The sequence below is a fragment of the Oratosquilla oratoria genome, chromosome 18, assembly GCF_046742065.1.
Source record: "Oratosquilla oratoria isolate Oo_2021 chromosome 18, ASM4674206v1, whole genome shotgun sequence".
Taxonomy (NCBI): Eukaryota; Metazoa; Arthropoda; class Malacostraca; order Stomatopoda; family Squillidae; genus Oratosquilla; species Oratosquilla oratoria.
In genome coordinates this window covers 22106309-22133042 of record NC_134794.1, presented here as the reverse complement: position 1 = coordinate 22133042, position 26734 = coordinate 22106309, and the positions used below count along the sequence as shown (strand labels likewise).

Genomic DNA, 26734 nt, shown 5'->3' with positions numbered 1-26734 from the left:
ACTTACTGTTATTTTTACCTATGTGCATTACCTTGCATTTACTTGTGTTAAATTTCATTAGCCACTTTTCAGACCATTGCTGTAATTGATCTAAATCTTCTTGAATATCTAATTGGTTTGAGTGATCATTTGCCACTCCGCATAGTTTTGTATCATCAGCAAATTTGGAAACAGTAGATTTTAGTCCATGGTCTATATCATTTATATATACTATGAATAGAAGTGGCCCAAGAACGGAACCCTGAGGAACTCCACTTGCAACACTTTTCCATCCAGAAGTTTTTCCATTTAAAACAACTCTCTGTTTTCGACCTTTCAACCAATTACTAGTCCAACCTAATAGGCTACCACTTATTCCATGCAAAGCTAATTTAGTAAGTAGTCTTTCGTGTGGGACGGTATCAAAAGCTTTTGCAAAGTCTAGATATATTAAATCTATATTGTTTCTTTTGTCATAATTCGAGAAAACTGTGTTGTAGAATTCGAGTAAGTTAGTCACGCAAGAACGTTTCCGTCTGAAACCATGCTGGCTATCATTTATCAAACGGTTACTTTCTAAATGATATTCGATAGCATCTCTGATGATAGTTTCCATTATTTTTCCTACGATTGAAGTCAAACTTATAGGCCTATAGTTATTTGGTTTCTTTTTGTCACCTTTTTTGAATATTTCCCCAGTCTATCAAGTGGTTGCTACTGTTCCTGTGTGCAACACACGCGTTGGTGGTAACATCATGGTGGAGACCATATGATGTCACCACTCATCACTATTTCCTGCTTTCTCCCTTCCTTGCTCAAAAGACATTTCACTCTTGCTCAGCGGCCCATTCACCCCATCCATCCATCTTATCCTTGGTCGTCCCCTCAGGTTCATTCCTTCCACCTCTGCCTTCCACACCATCTTCACTAATCCTTCATCACCCATTCTTTCCATGTGTCCAAACAATCCCAATAATCTTTCATGAGCTATATTTTCCATATTCTTCTCCACTCCCGCACTCCTCCTCACCTCCTCGTTTCTCACTCTATCCAACCCAGTAATCACTACCATACTTCTAAGACATTTCATCTCTAATACATTTAAATTTTTCCTCTTTGCCTCTCTTAAGTTCCAAGTATCTCCTCCATAGAATGCCGTCGGCACAATCACCCCTCCATACAATCTCCTCTTTGCATCCATTCCGTTGTGCTTATTTCTCATGACACTTTTTAATTCCCCAAGGCATTTACTTACTTCTCTCAACCTACAGTTTACCTACACCTCTACTCCTACCTTTCCTGTCACATGTGACCCCAAATACCTAAAGCTATCCACTTCCTCCAGCCTCTCTCCTTTTAGGCTTCCTTCCAACCCACTGCCACCCTCCCCTTGTACAGCTCATCACCTTACTTTTACCAACATTTACTCCCAACCTTTTCTTATCGCATACCTTCCCAAACTCCCTCATTTCTTCCTCTGATCCTGCCACAAGCGCAGTGTCGTCAGCAAACAACAACTAACTCACCTCCCACTTTTATACACTCTCTTTAACCATCTCCAGTCCCCTACCCATTACCCTTGCTTTTTTAACTCACGCACCACCCTATCCACGTACACACTGAATAACCATAGCGACATAACATATCCCTGAAGCAGTTTCCATTTCTAGTTCTAACTCAGGCTCTACTCTCGTAAAAACCCTCGACTGCCATTAACAGCTTTCCCCTAATCCCATATATCTGCAAAACCTCCCACAGTACCTTCCTATCTACCCTATCATAAGCCTTTTCCAAATCCATAAGGCCCCAAAAATATCCTTACCTTTTCCTTAATCTTTCTCACATATCAGCCTTACCTAAAAAAAAAATCTGATCTATGCAACTTCTACGTTTCCTAAACCCACACTGTTCCTCACCAATTACTCCCTCTTTACCTCTCCTAATCCTCTCAAAACTCTCCCATAAGCCTTCCCGACTACACTCAACAAACTGATCCCTCTGAAACTCGTCGTCGGCATCCCCTCATTGTCCGAGGAAGGGAGGGCCCCCGTTTCCTTCTCTTCAGGATGTTCCTCCGTGTCGATGTCTAATATGGCTGAGCAACCCCAGTCGGTGCCGGAAAAGCCGCGGGCATGAATCGCAGGGGAGGGTCGGTGGAGGCTGGGGCTGCGTCGCCTTCGCTTTCCTCTCCTCGCGTCGTTGTTTATCCCGTTCTCTCCGTTGAGTTTCGAAGCCCTCCACGCCACTCTTGACCGCTTGTCTCCACACCAACCGGTCCTGAGCCATGTCTTCCCAGTCAGTTGGGGGGATGACAGCTTGTGTCAAAGAGAGCTTGAGTTGGTCCTTGTAACGGCGCTTAGGGGCTCCACGTGGTCTTTTGCCGTGGGCCAGTTCTCCGAAAAGAATTATTTTAGGAAGGCGAGAGGGTTCCATCAGAGCGACGTGTCCCACCCAGCGAAGGCGGTGCTGGAGGATAGTGGCCTTAACACTGGGGACAGCCGCACGAGAGAGGACCTCGTTGTTGGTGATACAGTCCTTCCAGTGGATGTGGAGGAGCTGCCGGATCTGAAACTACTACACTCACAATTGTCCTCCTTCCCGTTGTAAAGTGGAACTATACAGGCACTCTTCCAGTTCTCATGCACGCTACCTTCTTTTAGACACACATTAAGCAACCTCACCAGCTAGTTCACTATTATTATAACTCCTTTCTTCAGACACTGCATGGCACCCATCTAACTCAGAGCTACTTGCACCTTATCTATTCTCATTTCTCCATTTTCCTCTTCCATCACCGTTATTTTCTTAGCGCCTCCCACTGCTACCACCCCTCCCTCCCTATCCTTTTCCACATTCAATAACTCTCTAAAATACTCCGCCTCTCTCCCCCTTACCGCCTTCTCTTCCATTAAGATTTGTCATCTGCGACTTTTACCTTTCCTTCTTTATTTGACTCGCCTCCCCTTCCTATTGATTTCCTCAGAAAACATCTTTTTATTGCTTTCAAAAATTTCTGTCATACTCCTACCCCATTTTGCATCTGCTCTTTTTGACTCCAATTTGTTTTGTTTTATTTTTTAACGTAAAGTTGTTATTTTTCATACGATAGTTCATGTCTAAACCAGAAGCAAGATTCGAAGGCAGGGCATGTAAACAGTTAACCATGGCGAATGTGTTTATATTAGACAATGGTGGTTATACGATAAAAGCTGGGTTTTCCAATCAAAATGAATGCAGGTAATTTGTTCAATTATGTAACTTATTTGATTAAGGCAGATATCGGTATCGTAGTGATGTCTATAGTAACAGGCTTCAAAGATAAATCATAAATGAAGCTTGGTTTGCAGTTTCTGAGATAGGCGACAGGGTCTCCGTAAATAAAGTTATTCGATTAGTGGTTTGGGTACAATGGTATTCCCCAAGGTTGCATACACTGTAATGGGTCAAGTGTTTTTCGTCAGCTACCATTATCATTATGGCAACTTCTAATCAAGTGCACTTTGCAAAAGTTTGCAGATGCTGAGATGGGCCTCAGGCTCAGTAGATCTAGATGATTATGATGATGCTAAGGTTTACAAAGAAATGACAGCCCTGTAGTAGCTCAGACATTACACATACTTAATCTCTTTGAGAGGGATGCTTACCTTAATGAAAGTAAAAGAGGCAAGAGAGCTTAAAGCTCATAAGTAGGTAGGTCAAACACCACCAGAGGCGCCACCGTCGATGAGGAGCCCAATAGCGCGTCATTTTATGCGCACGCCATGCAAACGGCCAAATTTACATACCGCCGGATATTTCATTCATACAAATGTTATACGAGTGTATTTACTACGATCGTAGTAAATTTCAAACAATTACATCATCAGTTACATGTCGGTACATAAAAACATAAGATAAACATGGCGGCTTGCATTCAGCAGTAAATCGAAAATTGGTTTATGTTTCAGCGTAAAAAATGAGCTATATAAATTCAGAGTGCGGACAACTAACGAAAACTACTAGTCTCGCGGATTATTCTTATACCAAAATAAAGGCAGTGTGATACGGTAGAGCTGAGAAATCGGTGGTACTAATTAGTTTTTTTATTCTATCGGGTCGGATTATCGGATAACAACATCAACATCCATCCCGCCATCTTATCAAACTTCACTCTATTAAGTTTCTTACTATTATGTTATTAGTGTAATAGACTTATAGTTTAATTATTTGAACAATTTTCTTTAAAATGTGTGATTTTCATGTAATTTGATCAAAGAGAAGTTACGTTTTTATCCTCCGTAATATTACGGACCACAGCTACGATTCGTCCTGCCCGCTATGATCACTGGTGGTATGGATCAAAGTACACTATTAAGTTTGTTACTATTGTGCTATTAGTGTAATAGCTTGCATATAGTTGAATTATTCAAACTATTTTCTTTAAAATGTGTGATTTTAATGTAATTTGACGGTATTCGTAGCTGTGGTGGGTAATTTTGCAAAGGATAGAAACGTAATTCTATGATCAAATTACATGGAAATCACACATCTTATAGAAAATAGGTCAAATAATGCAACCATATATTAAATTTTTATATAAAATTGTGCCTGTCAGTAAAAACCGTCATTGTTTATGTTTGATCGGCGATTAGTCAGACCGCACGTTTCGGCCCGATTTTCTGGGAAAAAATAGGCCCGATTTAATTCCATTCAAAATGCAATATCTCGAGAACTAGGACAGCTAGATGGATAATTCAAATTGCATTATACTCATAGCGACTTTTTGCATCCCATGAGAACTACTTCAGCTCAAATATCAGGAATTTCATTTTCATGTTGACCTAGCTATCATAAGGGGTGCCTCTTCCTGACTGCCTTACAGTTTCAAACTGGTCATACCTGTTTTTAAATATATTTACATTTGTGCTAGTAATATTTTCAGTAAGGCTGTTCCACTTATTCACTGCCGTTGAAGTAAAAAAAAATTATTCCTCTACTGTTTGATGGTGCAGTTTCATTAACTTGACTCTTGAGGCTATGATCGCTTGTTTCTGGGTGGCAGTCTCTGGTAATCATATGTAAATATTCTTCACTAGCTAGGTCAACATGAAAATAGAATTCCTGATATTTGAGCTGAAGTAGTTCTCATGGGATGCAGAATGTCGCTATGAGTATAATGCAATTTGATTTAATCATCTAGCTGCCCTAGTTCCCGAGATATTGCATTTTGAGGGATACAATGTCAGGCCTATTTTGTCCCAGAAAATCAGGCCAAAACATGTGTAGGCTATAGCATGCTTCGACGGACACATCTACATTGGTGATTGAAATGTCGCAATACGTTTGACATTGTTGTTATCCGATAATCCGACCCGATAGGAAAAAAAACTAATTTGTACTTACGATTTCTCAGCTCTCCCATAATACCCTGCCCTGGTTTTGGTATTAGAATAATCTGTGAGACTAGTAGTTTTCGTTTATTTGGGTCTGTTGCCCATTTAATGGATTTTTTTAGCTCATTTTTCACGTTGAAACATGAACAAATTTTCAATTTACTGCTGAATGCAGGCCACCGTGTTTATCTTATGTTTTTATGTACCGACATGTAACTGATGATATGATTGGTTGAAATTTACTACAATCGTAGTAAATACACTCACGTAATATTTTTATGAATTAAATTTCCCACGATATGTAAATTTGGCCGTTTGAATGGCGTGCGCATAAAATGACGAGCTATTGGCGGACGTCATAGATGGTGGTGCCTCTAGCAGTGTTTGACTTAGCTATCTTCACCCCCAACCTTATCCATACCTTTACAGATTTTGAAAGTTTCTATCATATCTCCTTGGGTCCTTCATTCTTCATGTGTGGTGAGTCTCAGTCTAGCTAATCTCTCCTTATATGAACAGTTTTTCAGTTCTGGGACTAGTTTAGTAGCCTTTCTTTGTACCTGTTCCAGCTTCTTTATATCACCTCTCATATATGGAGACCATAGATGTACACAATACTCAAGACACGGCCTTACCATTGCCTTATATAGGTACATCATCATATCCATATCAAGACATGTCATAATCTTTTTTATAAGCCTCAGCATTGAATTAGCCTTAGCTACATGTCTGGAGGGCTTGAAATCACTAGTAATGATGACTCCAAGATCTTTTTGCTCTTGTATTTCCTCCAGTACTTTCTGTCCCAAATATTACTCACATCCTGTATATGAGGGATAGATATAAATTAAGCTGCTGGAAGACTAAGGATATTGTGAATAAAATACAACATGGCTTTCAAGAAGATATTTAATGCCCATCTCCATTTCTCATTAGCCTCAGGCTATTTCATGCTTTCTTTGTTTACTTCCCGATTTATGTGGTCAAGTTTAGAGGCTTATCCCTCACAGTTGTGTTGATCCACCACTGTTGCCATCTCTGATGACAATGTCTGTCATCAAATAAATCCAAAGAGGTGCACACCTAAACGATATACCAACAGAAAATTAAATATCAATTTTGTAAATTATGATATATCAATGTAATATGCATTTTTCTTGGCAGAAATCAATACACTACTGAATGGAGTTGCGACGAGATCCACGAGAATTCATGAAGTATAATAAATTGTAACCTAACCTACCTAACCTTGTACGGGCTATGCATTTAGTAATTCTAGAGGTCATGGGGTCATCATTAGGGATGTTAACGGAAGGGTTTTGATGTATTTAAATGTATTTTTGTTTTATTTTATTCTTATTTTATTTCTTATGTATTTTAATTTACAAAATTAATATATTATATTGATATATTGCTTAGGTGTGCACAAGGTAGCCATTGCCATCATCAAACTGACATTGACAGGACTGGACTGATGACATAAACATGGCATCTCGAAGCTCTAGTTGCAGCTCTGTTCAGTAGTGTATTGCTTTTAGCAAATTTTTTTTTTTTTTTACTGATTTCTGCCAAGAAAAACAGATATTACGTTGATGTACTTTAATTTACCAAATTAATATTTACTTTTCTATTGCTATATTGTATAGGTGTGCATTTCTTTAGTAATATCCTGTTATCATTTAACAAATTTGGTCTGGTATTGAGTTAGTGCTTGCCTACATTGCTAGCTAGCAGTGTATCCTGCTACTGCGAGCTTACCAGATAATGTTTTCAGAAAATTGTCCAGCATCCTTGTGAAGATTTCCACTTAAGTTGATTGTGGATACTTGATGAAAAGCCTTCTGTAGGTTAAGGTACACACAGGCATCCTTCTCTTGCAGTATGTTGATCACTTGAATAAAAGGTTTGACATACATGACCCTCCAGATCTACTGTAGAGCCAAACTGTCAGAATGGTCACCTCTTCAAGATATTTGACTCATCGGTAATTCACAATTGTTTCACATAATTTCACTATTGTGCTGGTTAGTGATGCCAGCCTGTAGTGTAGTGGTGTTTCCTTACCTACACTTTGTGAATACCATATTAGCCCTTTTCCAGTCATGCAGCTTTATTCCTTCTTTTATTGAACATACGATAAGAATGTGAATCATGTCTACTTGTTGTTCCCTACATTCTTTAAGTATCAAGTTTGAGATTCTATTGCATCCAATATTCCCAGAAGATTTAGCACTTCCCACATTTCTACATTTATATTTTATGAAACTCAACTTCTTCCTCACTTAACTTTCCTCTAAAAAACTACTATATTTTCTGGCATGTAAAACACACCCTTATAAGATGCACCACTATTTGATAAGGATATTTTGTGAAAAAAAGTATGTTTCATCATACATTGAAAAATATTTGAAAGTGGTTTTATAGGGAAAATGTATAATTTTGTGCTTGAAATACATTTCATCATTGTAGAACATAAGAATGAAGGAGACTGCAAAAGAGCATAGGCCTACACTAGGCAGCTCCATATCCATCTCCACCTGTCATCCCCATCCATAAAGTTGTCTAAATATTTCTTAAAACAACTGATAGTTTCAGTGTGTACTACATGGTTACTAAGTTTATTCCATTCGTCGACCACCCTATTAGTAAACCAATTCTTGCCTATTTCCTTCTTGAATCTAAATTTGTCCTGTTTATAACCATTACTATGAGTCCTGCCCTGTTGTTTTAATATGATGACCTTGTTTGCATCACCCTTGTTAAAGCCTTTGATCCACTTAACGCCTCTATTAGATCACCCCACACTCTGCGTTTTTCTAGAGAGTGTAAGTTAAGGTGCCTAAACCTCTCTTTGTAAGGCAAATTTCTGAATCCATGTATCATTTTGGTCATTCTTCTCTGTACTGATTCTAGTGAATTGATTTCCATTCTGTAGGATGGAGACCAAAACTGTACCGCATAGTCAAGGATGGGTCTAACTATTGCTAGATAGAGTTTAATAATTACCTCTTCTATTTGTCACTGTCCTAGCAATGAAACCTAATGTTCTTTTAGCTTTATTCCTGGCGCTAATGCACTGTTTCCTGATTTTAAGGTCCGGACTCACGAGAACTCCCAAGTCTCTCTTACACTCAGTTTTCTCTAAAAGCGTGTTATCTAAGCTGTATATATTTTCGGGGTTGTGTAGCCCTACGTTTAACATGCTACACTTAGAGATATTGAAGTTCATTTGTCATTTCACAGACCATGTGAACAATTTGTTAAGATCATCCTGCAGAATCTCTGTATCGTCTCCTGACCTAATTAGGCATCCTATTATAGTGTTGTCTGCAGACTTACCAACATCACTATTTATCCCATTGTTTAAGTCATTTATGTACACAATGAACAACAGGGTATCCAAAACCGAGCCCTGGGGAACCCCATTAGTAACATTGCCCCACCTAGATTTTACTCCATTTATGGTGACCCGCTGTTTTCTGTTACTAATCTAAGCTCTAATCCATTCTAACACTTTTCATTTTATGCCATGGGCTTTGATTTTATTTAGTAGTCTCTGGTGTGGCACCTTGTTGAATGCTTTGCTAAAGTCAAGGTAAATAAAATCATGATTATCATTATTATCTGACGCCTTATATACTTTAGTGTAAAAGGATAGAAGTTTAGTCACACATGACTTACCCTTGGAGAAACCATGCTGTGAATCACAAATTAAATTATGTCTTTCAATGTGTTCTCTTAGTGTATTTGCTATTACTGATTCAAGCATTTTTCCTATAACTGATGTCAAACTGATTGGCCTGTAGTTGCTTATAGACGATCTATCTCCCTTCTTAAAAATAGGAACAACATTTGCTTGCCTCCAAGCAGTAGGCACAAAACCAGTGTCTACCGATTTATTAAATATTCCAGTTAACTAGTCACAGATTTCAAATTTACACTCCTTAAGCAATCTCAGAAAAATTTCCTCTGGACCCGGGGATTTTGTAGTTTTAAGTCTTTCAATCTGCTTGACTACTTCTTCTTTACTAATGCTGATATTAGATAGACTACTTTCTTCATCCCCTCTGAAAATCGGATCGCATTCAGGTACTTTATCTAACCTCTCAATAGTAAACACTGATAGAAAATAATTGTTAAACTCCTCACTCATTTTTTCCTCCAATTCTATCATGACATTTTCATCGTTTTTAATTGGGCCTATTCTTTCTTTATTTTTTGTTCTATAGAAATGAAAGAAACCCTTTGGGTTGGATCTTGCTTGACTGGCAACCTTAATTTCATAATTACGTTTTGCTGTACGTGTATTCTTTTTAATCAGCTTTGTCATTTTATTATATCTTGATCTAAGGTGTGATTCCCCATTTTTTATTTGTACTTAAAGACCTCCTTTCATTCCGATCTCATGTTTAAATCTATCCATCATCCATTTGGGAGTATTATTATTTTTCTGTATTGACTTCAGGGGGATAAATGTATTTTGTGCATTAATAATTACATCAGTTAGATTGCTATACATTTCATCCAAATTGCTTGATCTGATTTTATTTACAACTTCCCTTTCAAAGTTACTTTCTTCCTTCCAGCAGATTCTTGTGTAGTCATTACTAGTTTGTAAGCTTCTTTTTTTTGTATTGCTTCTTCTCTTCTTCAATTTTTCCTAAGCCATATCCTCAGCATTTTTTTTTTTTTTTTTTTTTTTTTTTTACTATCACATTTTTGTTGATTTTTTTTTTTTTTTTTTCTTCTTTCTTCTTCTACCCTTTGCTACTCTTTGTCATTTGTCTGTTTACTCCTGGGTTTTACTTATCCTTGTGATTCCTTACTCAAAATGGTAACATGTAAATAAGTTTGCTTCTATTAATAGTTTTATTTTGATATATGTGTTCTAGAAGCCAAGTTTAACAATATGTTTTGAACTCATTTACCCAGGATAATGCCAAATGCAGTCATGAAAGCTAAGAGTGAAAGGAGAAGACCTTTTGTTGGTGATCAAGTGGAGGACTGTCGAGATGCATCTGGTCTATTCTACATCTTACCTTTCCAGAAGGTGAGGAAGTAAACTTTTTTTTTTTTAGGTATTCTGAACTGATTTATCTTCAAGGTATAGCCATGATAATGTACATATACACAAATATTCTGATACAACACAGTAGATGACCAGGTTGATGAGTTTTAAAGATGGGTGGCAGGCAGATAGTTCTCTATGTTGTCAGTCTTGCAAGAACACCTCTATAAAGTACCTATCATTGGTGTATATATTGTGTGCTGCTGGCATAATCAGAAGTGTGCTGGTCTCACTTTTACTTTGTTGTGGGTTTGAATCCCATACTTCTTCAATTTTCGGCAATGACTGTTACCTGCTCCAACAGTCCAAGAGCATAGGGCAAAGGTGATTGCTTTGGCCAGAGCTATGCACCTCCTGGTGTATGCTCCTCACCTTGTTCTATATATATATTTGTATACATATATATATATATATATATATATATATATATATATATATATATGTATATATATATAAATACAGGGTGTTCGGGAATAATTTGACACTTTTTCAGAAAGGAAAGGAAAACATCATATCTTGGCCAAAAATTTATGTATTCTCAAAATTCAAAGTGCATCTCTTAGAGGATCTTTCGGTAAATACAGCTCCCTCAAAGAAGCTGCCCCGAGTCTCTACCACAGCCTCCAGGTGGGAACTGAACCTGCAGCATGCGGCCTTCACAGTGTCCTTCAAGAGATGCCTGAACACAAGTTTGATCCTGGCAATCAGCTTGTCCTTGGTGTTGCAGGTGGTACAATTGGTGTCTTTTTCAACTGCAGCCCATAATAGTCCATGGAATTGCAATCAGGCAAGTTGGGGTGCCAGATGTTGGGACTGGTGAAATCATATAAGTTCTCAGACACTTCTGGGTTTTCCCAGAGGTGTGACATGGAGCTGAGTCCTGCTGCCACACATATGGTCTTTTCACAACTGCCCTCTCCACCCAGCACTTAACAACAGTAGACAGCAACTCAATATAGCCATCTGAAGTGAGTCTGAGTCCCTCTTCAAAGATCTGGGCTGGCATGACGTGGCCTTCGCTGGAAATACACTCAAAGACTGTCACAGATTGAGGGAACTTGGTCTTCATGAAGCATGGGACTTCATGCAGACTGTAGGCTAGCTACCTGTTGTTCTGCACATTGTGCAACTGGTCCTGGCAGAAGTTCTTCTTGCCTGAAAATAATCAGAGCATCCCTGGCTCGACTGGGTGTTTGATCTTGTTGAGGAGTTTCTTGGCTTTCATAAAGCAGTTCTCTTGGGCCTTGGCAGTGAGTAGTTGGCCCTTGCACCTCTTGTATGAAGAGTAACAAAGATCCTCATTCAGTGCTGTCATCATTGTCACCACTGTGACACCCATCTCTCTTGCCAAGGTCTGCATTGCCTTGCCAGGATCTTGCCACATCTTTTTTTGCAGCTTCTCAATGAATTTCGTTGTGCGGACATAGTCAGAACGCCTGCTATGATTCTTCCTGCTAGCCACTGCTTCCACTTCTCTGTCGCAATTCTCCAGCTCACATCTCACAGTATTCAAGGAGTACCAAAGCAGTAAGATTTCTGAATTTTTTAATCCGGCATGAATCATGATGATGCAAGTCACCCTTTTTCAATATTCAGGTGCTTTCCAGTCGTCCGTGCTCTCTAGCTCTCACACCCATCAATAGTACACAGAGTCAGCTTTCTGTTGCAATTTACCACTGCTAAATCCTTCAAATGATTCTGAAATGACAAAAGATAAAAATAATTATAAAATTTATCCTGAACACCCTGTATATTCATATATATATATATATATATATATATATATATATATATAAATATATATATATAAATGTATATATATAAACATATATATATATATATATATATATATATATATATATATTACAGGTGAAAAATGTAATCACACATTTGTCAATAACGTAGAAACCACTGTTGGAGTAGAAAAGACTGGAAACGGGGAATCTATATATTTCGATTGCAAACTGCAATCCTCTTCAGTAGATACAAATAAGAGAGAGGGCGTACTGTTTAAGTAGCACCCTTAACAAAAGAAAGGGGAACATGGGAAGATATCTCTACCCTCTTCTCACTCCGTATGTGAGGTCAGGAGGCAAATGAGCTTTCACTAGGTTGGAGATGAAGAGTCCGGACATTATGTCCGGGGACCATTGCCCCTTTGAAATATTCATGTTGGGCTGAAATTCAATGATCGTAGATTCTCCCATTTTTCTCCTGAACTCACATCTGGATTTATAAATAAGCTCAGCTCTGTCCCAATCTAAACAATGTTTAAATTGCTTAACATGTTGGAACACAGCTGAGCTATCTTGTGCATATTTAATGGAACGTTTATGTTCAATCATCCTGGTATTCAAATCCCTTCCAGTCTGTCCGATGTAAACTAAATCACAACCTTTACACGGAATCGAATAAACCCCTTGGCTCTGTTCTTCTTTTAACCTTTGATGGACATTTACCACCTTTTTATTAATGGTGTTAGGGTAATAATTAATCAAATTTAATTTGTCTTTGGGAAGAAACTTGGTTGAGGGAATGAATGATTCAGAAAAGGGAACGATTAAAGAGCTCTTACCCATTGAAAAATTAGAGGAAGTGGGGGTGGTGTTGAAAAAATTGGATCTCGCTCGGCTGAGGGCTTTGACCAAAAACCAATCCGGGTAAGCTAAATTACTAAGTTGAGATTTTATAAGCCCAACATGAATATTTCAAAGGGGCAATGGTCCCCGGACATAATGTCCGGACTCTTCATCTCCAACCTAGTGAAAGCTCATTTGCCTCCTGACCTCACATACGGAGTGAGAAGAGGGTAGAGATATCTTCCCATGTTCCCCTTTCTTTTGTTAAGGGTGCTACTTAAACAGTACGCCCTCTCTCTTATTTGTATCTACTGAAGAGGATTGCAGTTTGCAATCGAAATATATAGATTCCCCGTTTCCAGTCTTTTCTACTCCAACAGTGGTTTCTACGTTATATATATATATATATATATATATATATATATATATACAGGTATATTAACCACCAGAGATACTGAATATAGCCTATTAAACATGTACAGTAGTTTATTTAATTATTTTAATCCTTTTTACCATATTCAAACACTATAATATGTATTTTCAGTACAGACTTAAATCTCGCGGGCAGCAGCCAATGCCAGCCGTACGACGTGACGTAATAATACTCGCATCATAAAATATAGTCACCGCTTATATCGATCGTTCTCTCTTTCACCCGCGAATTTTGAAAACCACAGAGAATGAATCATTTGAGAGAATGTAAAAACACAGGGGCGACTACAATAAATATAATCAAGACGCCTACGTGTGCGGCACCGTATGGAAGGGGTTAAATTATCATATCGTCGTCGTCGTCGTCGTCATCGTAAAGTCGAACAATCGTAAGTCGCGACCATCGTAAGTCGACGTTTACCTGTATATATATATATATATATATATATATATATATATATATATATATACATATATATATATATATATATACACAGTAGGCCTTCAACATTTGTGAGTTCCACTTTTGCGTGGTTTGCACATTCATGAGTTTCCAGCAGTACAAACATATTTACCAAAATTCATACGAAAAAATAACAAAGCAGCTTATCACTGCATCACTACCCTCCCTCCCTCATCACCCCCCACTGTCAGCTGCCAGTCCGCCACTCTGTCACAGTCATTGTCTTATTTGTTCAGGTGGCAGTTTGTTCAGCTCGAAGTGACTGCTATAACTTTGTGTTTGTGTGTCCTCCAATTCATGTGTATTTCCCTAGTTGTATTTTACGGGAAGGGGAGCTATGCTCGTGGTGTCCCGTCTTCATATCTCATTTTACCTAAACTATTTTTAAATTCATGTATTGTTTTTGCACACACCACTTTCTCATCTAACTTGTTCCAACTGTCTATTACTCTGTGAGGAAAGCTGTTCTTTTTCAGATCTCTTCTATAGCTGTCTTTCTTGATTTTCTTTCCGTGTCCTCTTGTATTTCTATCATCCTATTTTATCAGATTTTCTCTATCAATAATTTCTATGCCTTTCATGATTCTGTAAATAGCTATCAAATCTCCTCTCTCTCTTCTTTGCTCTAGTGTCTGTAGTTCAAGTTTTGCTAGTCTCTCCTCATATGATAGTTTTGAGAGTGTTGGTGCCAATTTTGTAATTGCTCTTTGTATTCTTTCAAGTTTTTTTATACATTTTTTTGTACTTGGTGACCACATCGTTGCTGTATATTCCAATCTTGGTCTTATCAGAGTGATTAGAATTTTCTTCACCATTTCTTCATCCAGGTATGTAAATGCCACTTTGATTGTTCTTATCAAATTATACGTTTCTCCAAAAATCTTATTTATATGTTTCTCTGGTGACATATTATTCATAACAGTGACTCCCAGGTCCTTCTCATTTTCTACTTTTTTTTATTCCTTCTTCTCCCAATTTATATGATCCTGTTATTCTGTTTTTGCTTTTTCCAAATTCCATTATACTACACTTTTTAGTGTTGAACTCCATCTCCCACTTCCTACTCCATTCCCATACTTTATTTAGATCACTCTGTAGTGACTCACAATCTTCTTCTGTGTTCACTTTTTTTTTAATAGTTTTGCATCATCTGCAAAGAAGCTCATATAACTTTCAATTTCTTCATCCATATCATTAATATATATATAGCATACATTATAGGGGCCAGAACTGTTCCTTGTGGAACACCACTTATTACGTCATCCCATTTTGAGTGTTTGTCTCTTATCACTACTCTCATTTTTCCTTCTTGCAAGAAGTCTTCCATCCATTTAAGCAGTTTGCCCTGTATTCCTCCTTCAGTTTCTAATTTCTTAAGCAACTTCTTATGTGGTACTTTGTCAAAAGCTTTTTTTAGGTTTAGAAATGCACAATCAGCCCATCCATCTCTTTCTTGTATTATATCTATTAGCCTTGAATAGAAACATATTAAATTAGTGATGCATGATCGTTTTTGTCTGAATCCAAATTGCTGTTTTTTTCTAAATATTTTACCCATTTACTTTTGATCATTCTTTCACAAATTTTTGCTATTGTACTTGTTAGAGAGACTGGTCTATAGTTGGTAGGGTCTTCTTTATTTCCTCCTTTATATATAGGTACTATATTTGCTTTTTTCCAATCTTCTGAAACTTTTCCTTCTTTCAAGGAACTATTTATTATGCTATGTATTTTGTCTGCCAGTTCATTTCTGCATTCTTTCAAAATCCAGTTTGCTATTTCATCTGGTCCATGCGATTTTCTAACATCAAGATTACTCAAGTGTTTCATTATTTCATTCTTTGTTACTTCTATTTCTTTCATAGGGGGGACTTTCTCTTTCCATTTGATCTCTTCCGGTTGTATATTCTCCCTTGTAAACACTGATTTAAAATGCTTGTTCATAATTTCCACCATTTCTATTTCCTCTGTGTATTCAACTCCTCCTTGTCTTAATTTCTCCAAATCTTGTTTGTTTTTCAGTTTGTTGTTTACAAATCTGTAGAATAGTTTTGGTTGATCTTTACATTTTTCTATGACATCTTTTTCATATTTTCTCTTTTCCTCTCTGCACGCTTGTACATATTCATTTCTATAACAAGTATATATTTTCCATTTTTCAGGTCTTTTGTAATTCTTCCATTTGGTCCAAGCTTTGTCTCTTTTGTCTTTTAACTCTCTACAACTTTTGTTGTACCAGCACTTTACATATCTTTTTCTTGTTTTTGTCTTGGAACATACTGTAACAAACCTCCCCAGAAACTGGAGGTCGTCACTCGATTGAGAATCCACAGGTTCGGCGCATCCTGACAGACGTGACGGCGATTTTTCGAGCTTCGCCCGGCTGCCCGTCACCTCGTCCTTGCTGAATTCCCAAGGCGACGAAAACGCCACATTTATTTACATCTATTCACACATACTCGCTACAAAAAGAACACTGGGCTGTAGGAGGCACATCGGATCGCTTGCCAACCCTCGAAAGGCTACTTGAAGCCTCGCTACAGCTTACAAACACGATATTAATACGAGCGGAAACCACTACATCTTCTACTGTCAGCTGCTGCTGCTCGTCTTCTACTGTCAGCTGCTGCTGCTGCTCGTCTGCCCGTCCTTCAAGTTTTGTGATTTTAGTCCCAGCGGAGCTAGCCGATTTAGGGACTGGCTTGCTGGGTAGCGTGCTTATATAGCACGCCTCGACCAATCACAGTCGCTGCTCGAGGTCACGTGACTCCAGGTGGCGTCCGCCCTTGGCGCCACGAGTACCACGATGTCGTCACATGATGAGATAGGGGCCGCGTTCGTAACAATACTTTTCCACTCCCTTTTTTTTTTTTTTTTTTTTTTATAAATTTTTGTCAAAATGTTCCATTTCTCTTCTACTGTTGTAACTTCTTTGTGTATTCTTTCCCAGTTTTCATTTTGAAAGAATTCTCTTATTTTATCAAAATTTGTTTTTTCATACATCAATCTTCCTTTTCTATATTGTTCATTTCTTTTCATGTATTTTTTCTCATTTAGTTCTAGTTCTATCAATATGTGGTCACTTTTACTTATTGGTGCCTGGTATTCTATCTTTTCCACTATTTCAGGTTCTGATGTGATTATTAGGTCTAGTCTCGATGGTTCTTCTTCATTTCTATACCTAGTGTTCTCTTGAATCCACTGTGTCATTGTGTGGTCAGTAATCATCTCAAGTAGAAGATTTCCTCATGAGTCTTCTCCACCCTTTACGGTCATCTCTTCCCAGCAGATTTCTTTGCAATTATAGTCGCCAATCATAACTATTCTTCCTCCATCTTCCATTATCTTGTTTAATGTTATTCTTGTGTCTTCTAACATACTTTTATGTTCACTCTCTTCCCACGAGGCTGTTTTTGGGGGCACGTAGTTTATTACAAACTTTCTGCTCTTCTTATCTCTGTCTTCTACTTCTATCATAATCATCTCTACTCTATTCTTTCCATATGTGACACTCTTCACATTTATATCCTTCTTAGTCAGGAACATAACTCCACCCCCTTGTTTTATCTCTCTGTTTCTAATCCAATAATTATATGCATTGTGTCCTATGCTGTTGGGTGGTAGTGGACCTTTTAATTTTGTCTCTACAATTCCCATTACTTCCGGTTCTTTTTCCTTCAGATACTTGTTCAGTTCATTCAGTCCTGTTATTAATCCATCTATATTTGTGTAGGACACTCTTAACTTTCTGTTATTTCCATTGTATTCTCTGTTTCTTTTATGTTTCTCTCTGTTATGGTCCAACTCCTCAATTTCATATTCACTACTCTCCAGTAGAATTCTTCTTTTTCTGACTCCGTTCTGGTCTCTTTTTTTTTTCCCTTAGCTTCTTGTCTTTTCCTTTTTTCCTCCTCTCTTTCCTCTTTATTCATTTCTCTTTTTATCCATACCTTTTTATATTGTTCACTGCTGCTAGCTTCCCTGTTTTTGCTAAGATATTATCTGCTGTTGTTTGTGATCTGAATTTAATCTAAATTGGTCTGGTCTTATATGTACTATATTTTCCGAGCCTAAACATCTCTTTGATTTGCTTCATTATTTCAGGTTCATCTTCCTGAACTAATTCTAGTAAACTGCTTACTTTTTCTTTTTCCTCACTGATTCTTGAAGTTCTATCTAGGTTATGTTTCTCTTCCATTCCTAATATAATCATACATTTCTTTTTATCTGCTAAGTCTCGTACTATATTCTCCTTCTGTCTCATCACTTTGATAACTGAATCTTCAGTTTGTTCTTTCATTTGCTGTTTAATTATGTCAGTAAATGCAACTTTACTGTTTTCCTGGATTTTTTTCCAACCCTGCATTTCTTTTGCTATGGCCTCTCTATTGTCTTTATTATTCCTCTTTAATTCTTCATTCTCCTCTTTTACTTCTTTTAACTGTCTTTTTAATTCTCCTATTTCATTAGTTAAATTTTTGTTCGCCTTCTCTTGTCCCCTTCCTCATTTCCTTCCATTTCCCTCAGTAATCCCTCCCCTTCTCCTTTTTCCTCACTTTCCCATGACACCAAGAGTTATCCCCTTCCCTGTAAATACAATAGGTACTTCCTTTTTGTTAAGGTCCACAAAAATTTCACTTTTTCTTCAGAACACTAATCCTCGCCGTCCATCCGACAAAAGTGTGTATTTACCTAGTTGTATTTTACGGGAAGGGGAGCTATGCTCGTGGTGTCCCGTCTTCATATCTCATTTTATCTAAACTATTTTTAAATTCATTTATTGTTTTTGAACACACCACTTTCTCATCTAACTTGTTCCAACTGTCTATTACTCCGTGAGGAAAGCTGTTTTTTTTTTTTTTCAGATCTCTTCTATAGCTGTCTTTTTATTTTCTTTCCGTATTTCTATCATCCCATTTTATCAGATTCTCTCTATCAGTAATTTCTATCCCTTTCATGATTCTGTAAATAGCTATCAAATCTCCTCTCTTCTTTGCTCTAGTGTCTGTAGTTCAAGTTTTTCTAGTCTCTCTTCATATGATAGTTTTGAGAGTGTTGGTGCCAATTTTGTAATTGCTCTTTGTATTCTTTCAAGTTTTTTTTATACATTTTTTTGTACTTGGTGACCATATCGTTGCTGTATATTCCAATCTTGGTCTTATCAGAGTGATTAGAATTTTCTTCACCATTTCTTCATCCAGGTATGTAAATGCCACTTTGATTGTTCTTATTAAATTATAAGTTTCTCCAAAAATCTTATTTATATGTTTCTCAGGTGACATATTATTCATAACAATGACTCCCAGGATCCTTCTCATTTCCTACTTTTTTTTATTCCTTCTTCTCCCAATTTATATGCTCCTGTTATTCTGTTTTTGCTTTTTCCAAATTCCATTATACTACACTTTTTAGTATTGAACTCCATCTCCCACTTCCTACTCTATTCCCATACTTTATTTAGATCACTCTGTAGTGACTCACAATCTTCTTCCGTGTTCACTTTTTTCAGTAGTTTTGCATCATCTGCAAAGAAGCTCATATAGCTTTCAATTCCTTCATCCATATCATTAATATATATAGCAAACATTATTGGGGCCAGAACTGTTCCTTGTGGAACACCGCTTATTACTTCATCCCATTTTGAGTGTTTGTCTCTTATCACTACTCTCATTTTTCCTTCTTGCAAAAAGTCTTCCATCCAATTAAGCAGTTTGCCCTGTGTTCCTCCTTCAGTTTCTAATTTCTTAAGCAACTTCTTATGTGGTACTTTGTCAAAAGCTTTTTTTAGGTTTAGAAATGCACAATCAGCCCATCCATCTCTTTCTTGTATTATATCTATTAGCCTTGAATAGAAACATATTAAATTAGTGACGCATCATCGTTTTTGTCTGAATCCAAATTGCCTTGGATTTAGCACGTTTTTTTCTAAATATTTTATCCATCTACTTTTGACAATTCTTTCACAAATTTTTGCTATTGTACTTGTTAGAGAGACTGGTCTATAGTTGGTAGGGTCTTCTTTATTTCCTCCTTTATATATAGGTACTATATTTGCTTTTTTTCCAATCTTCTGGAACTTTTCTTTCTTTCAAGGAACTTTATTATGCTATGTATTTTGTCTGCCAGTTCATTCCTGCATTCTTTCAAAATCCAGTTTGCTATATCATCTGGTCCATGCGATTTTCTGACATCAAGATTACTCAAGTATTTCAATATTTCATTCTTTGTTACTTCTATTTCTTTCATAGGGGGGACTTTCTCTTTCCATTCGATCTCTTCAGGTAGTTTGTTCTCCCTTGTAAACACTGATTTAAAATGTTCAAAATTTCCGCCATTTCCATTTCCTCTGTGTATTCAACTCCTCCTTGTCTTAATTTCTCCAAATCTTGTTTGTTTTTCAGTTTATTGTTTACAAATCTGTAAAATAGTTTTGGTTGATCTTTACACTTTTCTATGACATCTTTTTCATATTTTCTCTTTTCCTCTCTGCATGTTTGTACATATTCATTTCTATAACAAGTATATATTTTCCATTTTTCAGGCCTTTTGTCTATTTTCCATCTGGTCCAAGCTTTGTCTCTTTTGTCTTATAACTCCCTATAACTTTTGTTCTACCAGCATTTTACATATTCTTTTTCTTGTTTTTGTCTTGGGACATACTTTTCCACTCCTTTTTTATAAATTTTTGTCAAAATATTCCATTTCTCTTCTGTTGTTTCTTCTTTGTATATTCCTTCCCAGTTTTCTTTTTGAAAGAATTCTCTTATTTTATCAAAATTTGTTTTTTCATACATCATTCTTCCTTTTCTATATTGTTCATTTCTTTTCATGTATTTTTCCTCATTTAGTACTAGTTCAATCAATATGTGGTCACTTTTACTTATTGGTGTTTTGTATTCAATCTTTTCCACTATTGTAGGTTCAGATGTAATTATTAGGTCTAGTCTCGATGGCTCTTCTTCATTTCCATACCTAGTGTTCTGTATCCATTGTGTCATTGTATGGTCAGTAATCATCTCAAGTAGAGCGTTTCCCCATGAGCCGTCTCCACCCTTTACTGTCATCTCTTCCCAGCAGATTTCTTTGCAATTAAAGTCGCCCATCATAACTATTCTTCCTCCATCTTCCATAATTTTATTTAATGTTATCTTTGTGTCCTCTAACCTACTTTATGTTCACTCTTTTCCCACGAGGCTGTTTTCGGAGGCACATAATTTATCACAAACTTTCTGCTCTTCTTATCTCTGTCTTCCACTTCGATCATAATCATCTCTACTCTATTCTTTCCATATGTGACACACCTCACATTTATATCATTCTTAGGAACATAACTCCACCCCCTTGCTTTTTCTCTCTGTTTCTAATCCAATAATTATATGCATCATGTCCTACACTGTTGGGTGGTAGTGGACCTTTTAATTTTGTTTCTACAATTCCCATTATGTCCGGTTCTTTTTCCTTCAGATAATCATTCAGCTCATTTAATCCTGTTATTAATCCATCTATATTTGTGTAAGACACTCTTAGTTTTCTGCCATTTCCATTGTGTTGTCTGTTTCCCTTTTGTTTTTCTCTGGTATGTCGAATTTCCTTACTTTCATATTCACTACTCTCCAATAGAATCTCTCTTTTTCTGTTCTTTTCTCATTTTTTTCCTTAGCTTCAAGTCTTTTCTTTTTTTCCTCCTCTCTTTCCTCTTTATTCATTTCCCTTTTTATCCATACCTTTTTATATTGTTCACTTGTTGCTAGTCTCCCTGTTTTGGATAAGATATTCTCTGCCGTCGTTTGTGACCTGAATTTAATCTTAATTGGTCTGGTCTTATCTGTACTATACTTTCCGAGCCTAAACTTCTCTTTGATTTGTTTCATTATTTCTGGTTCATCTTCCTAAACTAATTCTAGTAAACTGCTTACTTTTTCATTTTTCTCTTTGATTCTTGTGGTTCTATCTGGGTTATGTTTCTCTTCCATTCCTAATATAATTATACATTTCTTTTTATCTGCTAAGTCTCTTACTATATTCTCCTTCTGTCTCATCACTTGAATAACTGAGTCTTCAGTTTGTTCTTTCACTTGTTGTTTGATTATGTCAGTAAATGCAACTTTACTGTTTTCTTGGATTTTTTCCAACCCTCTTTTTGTCCTTACTATTCCTCTTTAATTCTTAATTCTCCTCTTTTACTTCTTTTAACTGTCTTTTTTAGTTCTTCTATTTCCTTAGTTAAGTTTTTGTTTGCCTTCTCTAGTGCTTCCAATCTTTCAACCCTTGCCGCCATTTTTGACATTTTACCGAACCTACTCTCCCAATGTTCGGTCATTTGTTCAAGTTTTTCTTCGAGTCTTGTCAGTCGGGGGAGGTTGGTATCCGCCGACCCCCTCATTGAATCCATGGAAATTATTATCCTCATCTTCTATTGTGCTACTCATATCTATGTTTCTAATCTTTACCTTTTTGTTAGACCTTTCGTCATCACTAAATTGGTCCGGCCCTCTTTTGTTTACATGGCGTCTGCCTGCCTGGACCAAGTCCTCTCCTTCCTCATTTCCTTCCATTTCCCTCAGTTATCCCTCCCCTTCTCCTTTTTCCTCACTTTCCCACTACACGAGCAATTCCCCCCCCCACCCCATAAATACAATAGGTACTTCCTTTGCGTTGAGATCCACGAGAATTTCACTTTTTCTTCAGGACGTCAATCTCCGCCGTCCATCCAACGGACGTGTGTGTGTGTGTATTTACCTAGTTGTACCTAGTTGTATTTTACGGGAAGGGGAGCTATGCTCGTGGGGTCCCGTCTTCATATCTCATTCTATCTAAACTATTTTTAAATTCATGTATTGTTTTTGCACACACCACTTTCTCATCTAACTTGTTCCAACTGTCTATTACTCTGTGAGGAAAGCTGTTCTTTTTCAAATCTCTTCTATAGCTCTTTTTTTATTTTCTTTCCGTGTCCTCTTGTATTTCTGTCATCCCATTTTATCAGATTCTCTCTATCAGTAATTTCTATGCCTTTCATGATTCTGTAAATAGCTATCAAATCTCCTCTCTTCTTTGCTCTAGTGTCTGTAGTTCAAGTTTTTCTAGTCTCTCTTCATATGATAGTTTTGAGAGTGTTGGTGCCAATTTTGTAATTGCTCTTTGTATTCTTTCAAGTTTTTTTATACGTTTTTTTGTACTTGGTGACCATATCGTTGCTGTATATTCCAATCTTGGTCTTATCAGGGTGATTAGGATTTTCCTCACCATTTCTTCATCCTGGTATGTAAATGCAACTTTGATTGTTCTTATTAAATTATAAGTTTCTCCAAAAATCTTATATGTTTCTCAGGTGACATATTATTCATAACAATGACTCCCAGGTCCTTCTCATTTTCTACTTTTTTTATTCCTTCTTCTCCCAATTTATATGATCCTGTTATTCTGTTTTTGCTTTTTCCAAATTCCATTATACTACACTTTTTTGTATTGAACTCCATCTCCCACTTCCTACTCCATTCCTGTACTTTATTTAGATCTCTCTGTAGTGATTCACAATCTTCTTCAGTTTTCACTCTTTTCAGTAGTTTTGCATCATCTGCAAAGAAGCTCATATAGCTTTCAATTCCTTCATCCATATCATTAATACTGTATATATAGCAAACATTATTGGGGCCAGAACTGTTCCCTGCGGAACACCGCTTATTACTTCATCCCATTTTGAGTGTTGGTTTCTTATCACTACTCTCATTTTTCTTTCTTGCAAAAAGTCTTCCATCCAATTTAGTAGTTTGCCCTGCATTCCTCCTTCAGTTTCTAATTTCTTAAGCAACTTCTTATGTGGTACTTTGTCAAAAGCTTTCTTTAGGTCTAGAAATGCACAGTCCGCCCATCCATCTCTTTCTTGTATTATATCTATTAGCCTTGAATAGAAACATATTAATTTGGTGATGCATGATCGTCCTTGTCTGAATCCAAATTGCCTTGGATTTAATACTTTTTTTTTTTTTTTCTAAATATTTTACCCATCTACTTTTGATAATTCTTTCACAAATTTTTGCTATTGTACTTGTTAGAGAGACTGGTCTATAGTTGGTAGGTTCTTCTTTATTTCCTCCTTTATATATAGGTACTATATTTGCTGTTTTCCAATCTTCTGGAACTTTTCTTTCTTTCAAGGAACTGTTTAGTATGCTATGTATTTTGTCTGCCAGTTCATTCCTCCATTCTTTCAGTATCCAGTTTGCTATTTCATCTGGTCCATGCAATTTTCTGACATCAAGATTACTCAAGTGTGTTAATATTTCATTCTTTGTTACTTCTATTTCTTCCATAGGGGGGACTTTCTCTTTCCATTCTTTCTCTTCAGGTTGTATGTTCTCCCTTGTAAACACTGATTTAAAATGTTTGTTCATAATTTCCGCCATTTCCATTTCCTCAGTGTATTCAACTCCCTCTTGTCTTAATTTCTCCAAGTCTTGTTCGTTTTTCAGTTTATTGTTTACAAATCTGTAGAATAATTTTGGTTGATCTTTACACTTTTCTATGATATCTTTTTCATATTTTCTCTTTTCCTCTCTGAACGTTTGTACATATTCATTTCTATAATAGGTATATATTTTCCATTTTTCAGGTCTGTCTTTTTTCCATCTGGTCCAGGCTTTGTCTCTTTTGTCTTTTAACTCCCTACAACTTTTGTTGTACCAGCATTTTACATATTCTTTTTCTTGTTTTTGTCTTGGGACATACTTTTCCACTCCTTTTTTGTAAATTTTTGTCAAAATATTCCATTTCTCTTCTACTGTTGTTTCTTCTTTGTATATTTCTTACCAGTTTTCCTTTTGAAAGAATTCTCTTATTTTATCAAAGTTTGTTTTTTCATACATTCTTCCTTTTCTATATTGTTCATTTCTTTTCATATATTTTTCTTCATTAAGTTCCAGTTCAATCAATATGTGGTCACTTACTTATTGGTGTTTTATATTCAATTTTGTCCACTATTGTAGGTTCAGATGTAATTATTAGGTCTAGTCTCGATGGCTCTTCTTCATTTCTATACCTAGTGTTCTCCTGTATCCATTGTGTCATTGTATGGTCAGTAACCATCTCAAGTAGAGCGTTTCCCCATGAGCCGTCTCCACCCTTTACTGTAATTTCTTCCCAGCAGATTTCTTTGCAATTAAAGTCGCCCATCATAACTATTCTTCCTCCCTCTTCCATTATCTTGTTTAATGCTATCTTTGTGTCCTCTAACATACTTTTATGTTCACTCTCTTCCCATGAGGCTGTTTTCGGGGGCACATAATTTATCACAAACTTTCTGCTCTTCTTATCTCTGTCTTCCACTTCGATCATAATCATCTCTACTGTATTCTTTCCATATGTGACACACTTCACGTTTATATCCTTCTTAGTCAGGAACATAACTCCACCCCCTTCTTTTTTCACTCTGTTTCTAATCCAATAATTATATGCATCATGTCCTACACTGTTGGGTGGTAGTGGACCTTTTAATTTTGTTTCTACAATTCCCATTATGTCTGGTTCTTTTTCCTTCAAATAATCATTCAGCTCATTCAATCCTGTTATTAATCCATCTATATTTGTGTAAGACACTCTTAGTTTTCTGCCACTTCCATTGTGTTCTCTGTTTCCCTTTAGTTTTTCTCTTGTATGTCGAATTTCCTTACTTTCATATTCACTACTCTCCAATAGAATCTCTCTTTTTCTGACTCCGTTTTTTTCCTTAGCTTCAAGTCTTTTCTGTTTTTCTTCCTCTCTTTCCTCTTTATTCATTTCCCTTTTTATCCATACCTTTTTATATTGTTCACTTGTTGCTAGTTTCCCTGTTTTGGATAAGATATTCTCAGCCGTCGTTTGTGACCTGAATTTAATCTTAATTGGTCTGGTCTTGTCTGTACTATATTTCCCGAGCCTGAATTTCTCTTCGATTTGTTTCATTATCTCTGGTTCATCTTCCTGAACTAATTCTAGTAAATTTCTTACTTTTTCATTTTCCTCTTTGATTCTTGTGGTTCTATCTGGGTTATGTTTCTCTTCCATTCCTAATATAATTATACATTTCTTTTTATCTGCTAAGTCTCTTACTATATTCTCCTTCTGTCTCATCACTTGAATAACTGAGTCTTCAGTTTGTTCATTCATTTGCTGTCTGATTATGTCAGTGAATGCAACTTTGCTATTTTCTTGGATTTTTTTTCCAACCCTCCTTGTTTTCCTTATTATTCTCCTTTAAGACTTTATTCTCTTCTTTTACTTCTTTTAACTGTTTTTTTAATTCTTCAATTTCCTTAGTTAAGTTTTTGTTCGCCTTCTCTAGTTCTTCCAATTTTTCAACTCTCTGCACAATGTTGTTAACGTGACCGAACTTAAATTGCCAGTGCTCGATCATCTTATCGAGTTTCTCTTCTAGTCGTGTTAATCGGGGTGGGGGTGGGGGGGTGGGGGTTTGTGTCGCCCCCACCCTCTTTAAATCCCTGGAAAATATTCTCATCATCTTCTACTGTATTGCTCTTATCTATACTTCTAATTTTTACATTTTTGTTAGACATTTCATCATCGCTAAATTGGTCCGGCCCTCGTTTGTTTAGATTTCGTCTGCCTGCCTGGGCCAAGTCCTCACCTTCCTCATTTCCTTCCATTTCCCTCAATAATCCCTCCCCTTCTCCTTTTTCCTTACTTTCCCTACACCACGAGCAATTTCCCCCCCACCCTGCAAATACAATAGGTACTTCCTTTGCTTTGGGATCCACGAAATTTCACTTTTTCTTCAGAACGTCGTCTATGCTGTCCGTTCGTTGAAGTGTTTGTGTGTGTGTGGTGAACTATGGCCCCCAAGCGA

At 36.8% G+C, this 26734-nt stretch overlaps 1 protein-coding gene across 3 annotated transcripts in view; it reads left to right on the top strand.

The window, feature by feature from the left end:
• The first annotated feature begins 3072 nt into the window (after positions 1–3072).
• Positions 3073–26734, top strand: part of Arp6 (Actin-related protein 6) — an 82808-nt gene continuing 59146 nt past the window's right edge. For all 3 annotated transcript variants that reach the window (XM_076201687.1, XM_076201686.1, XM_076201688.1), the window contains exons 1-2: positions 3073–3216; positions 10284–10401. In XM_076201687.1, the coding sequence (XP_076057802.1) occupies positions 3092–3216; positions 10284–10401 (243 nt within the window). In that variant the 5' untranslated portion in view covers positions 3073–3091. The remainder of the gene's footprint in view (positions 3217–10283; positions 10402–26734) is intronic.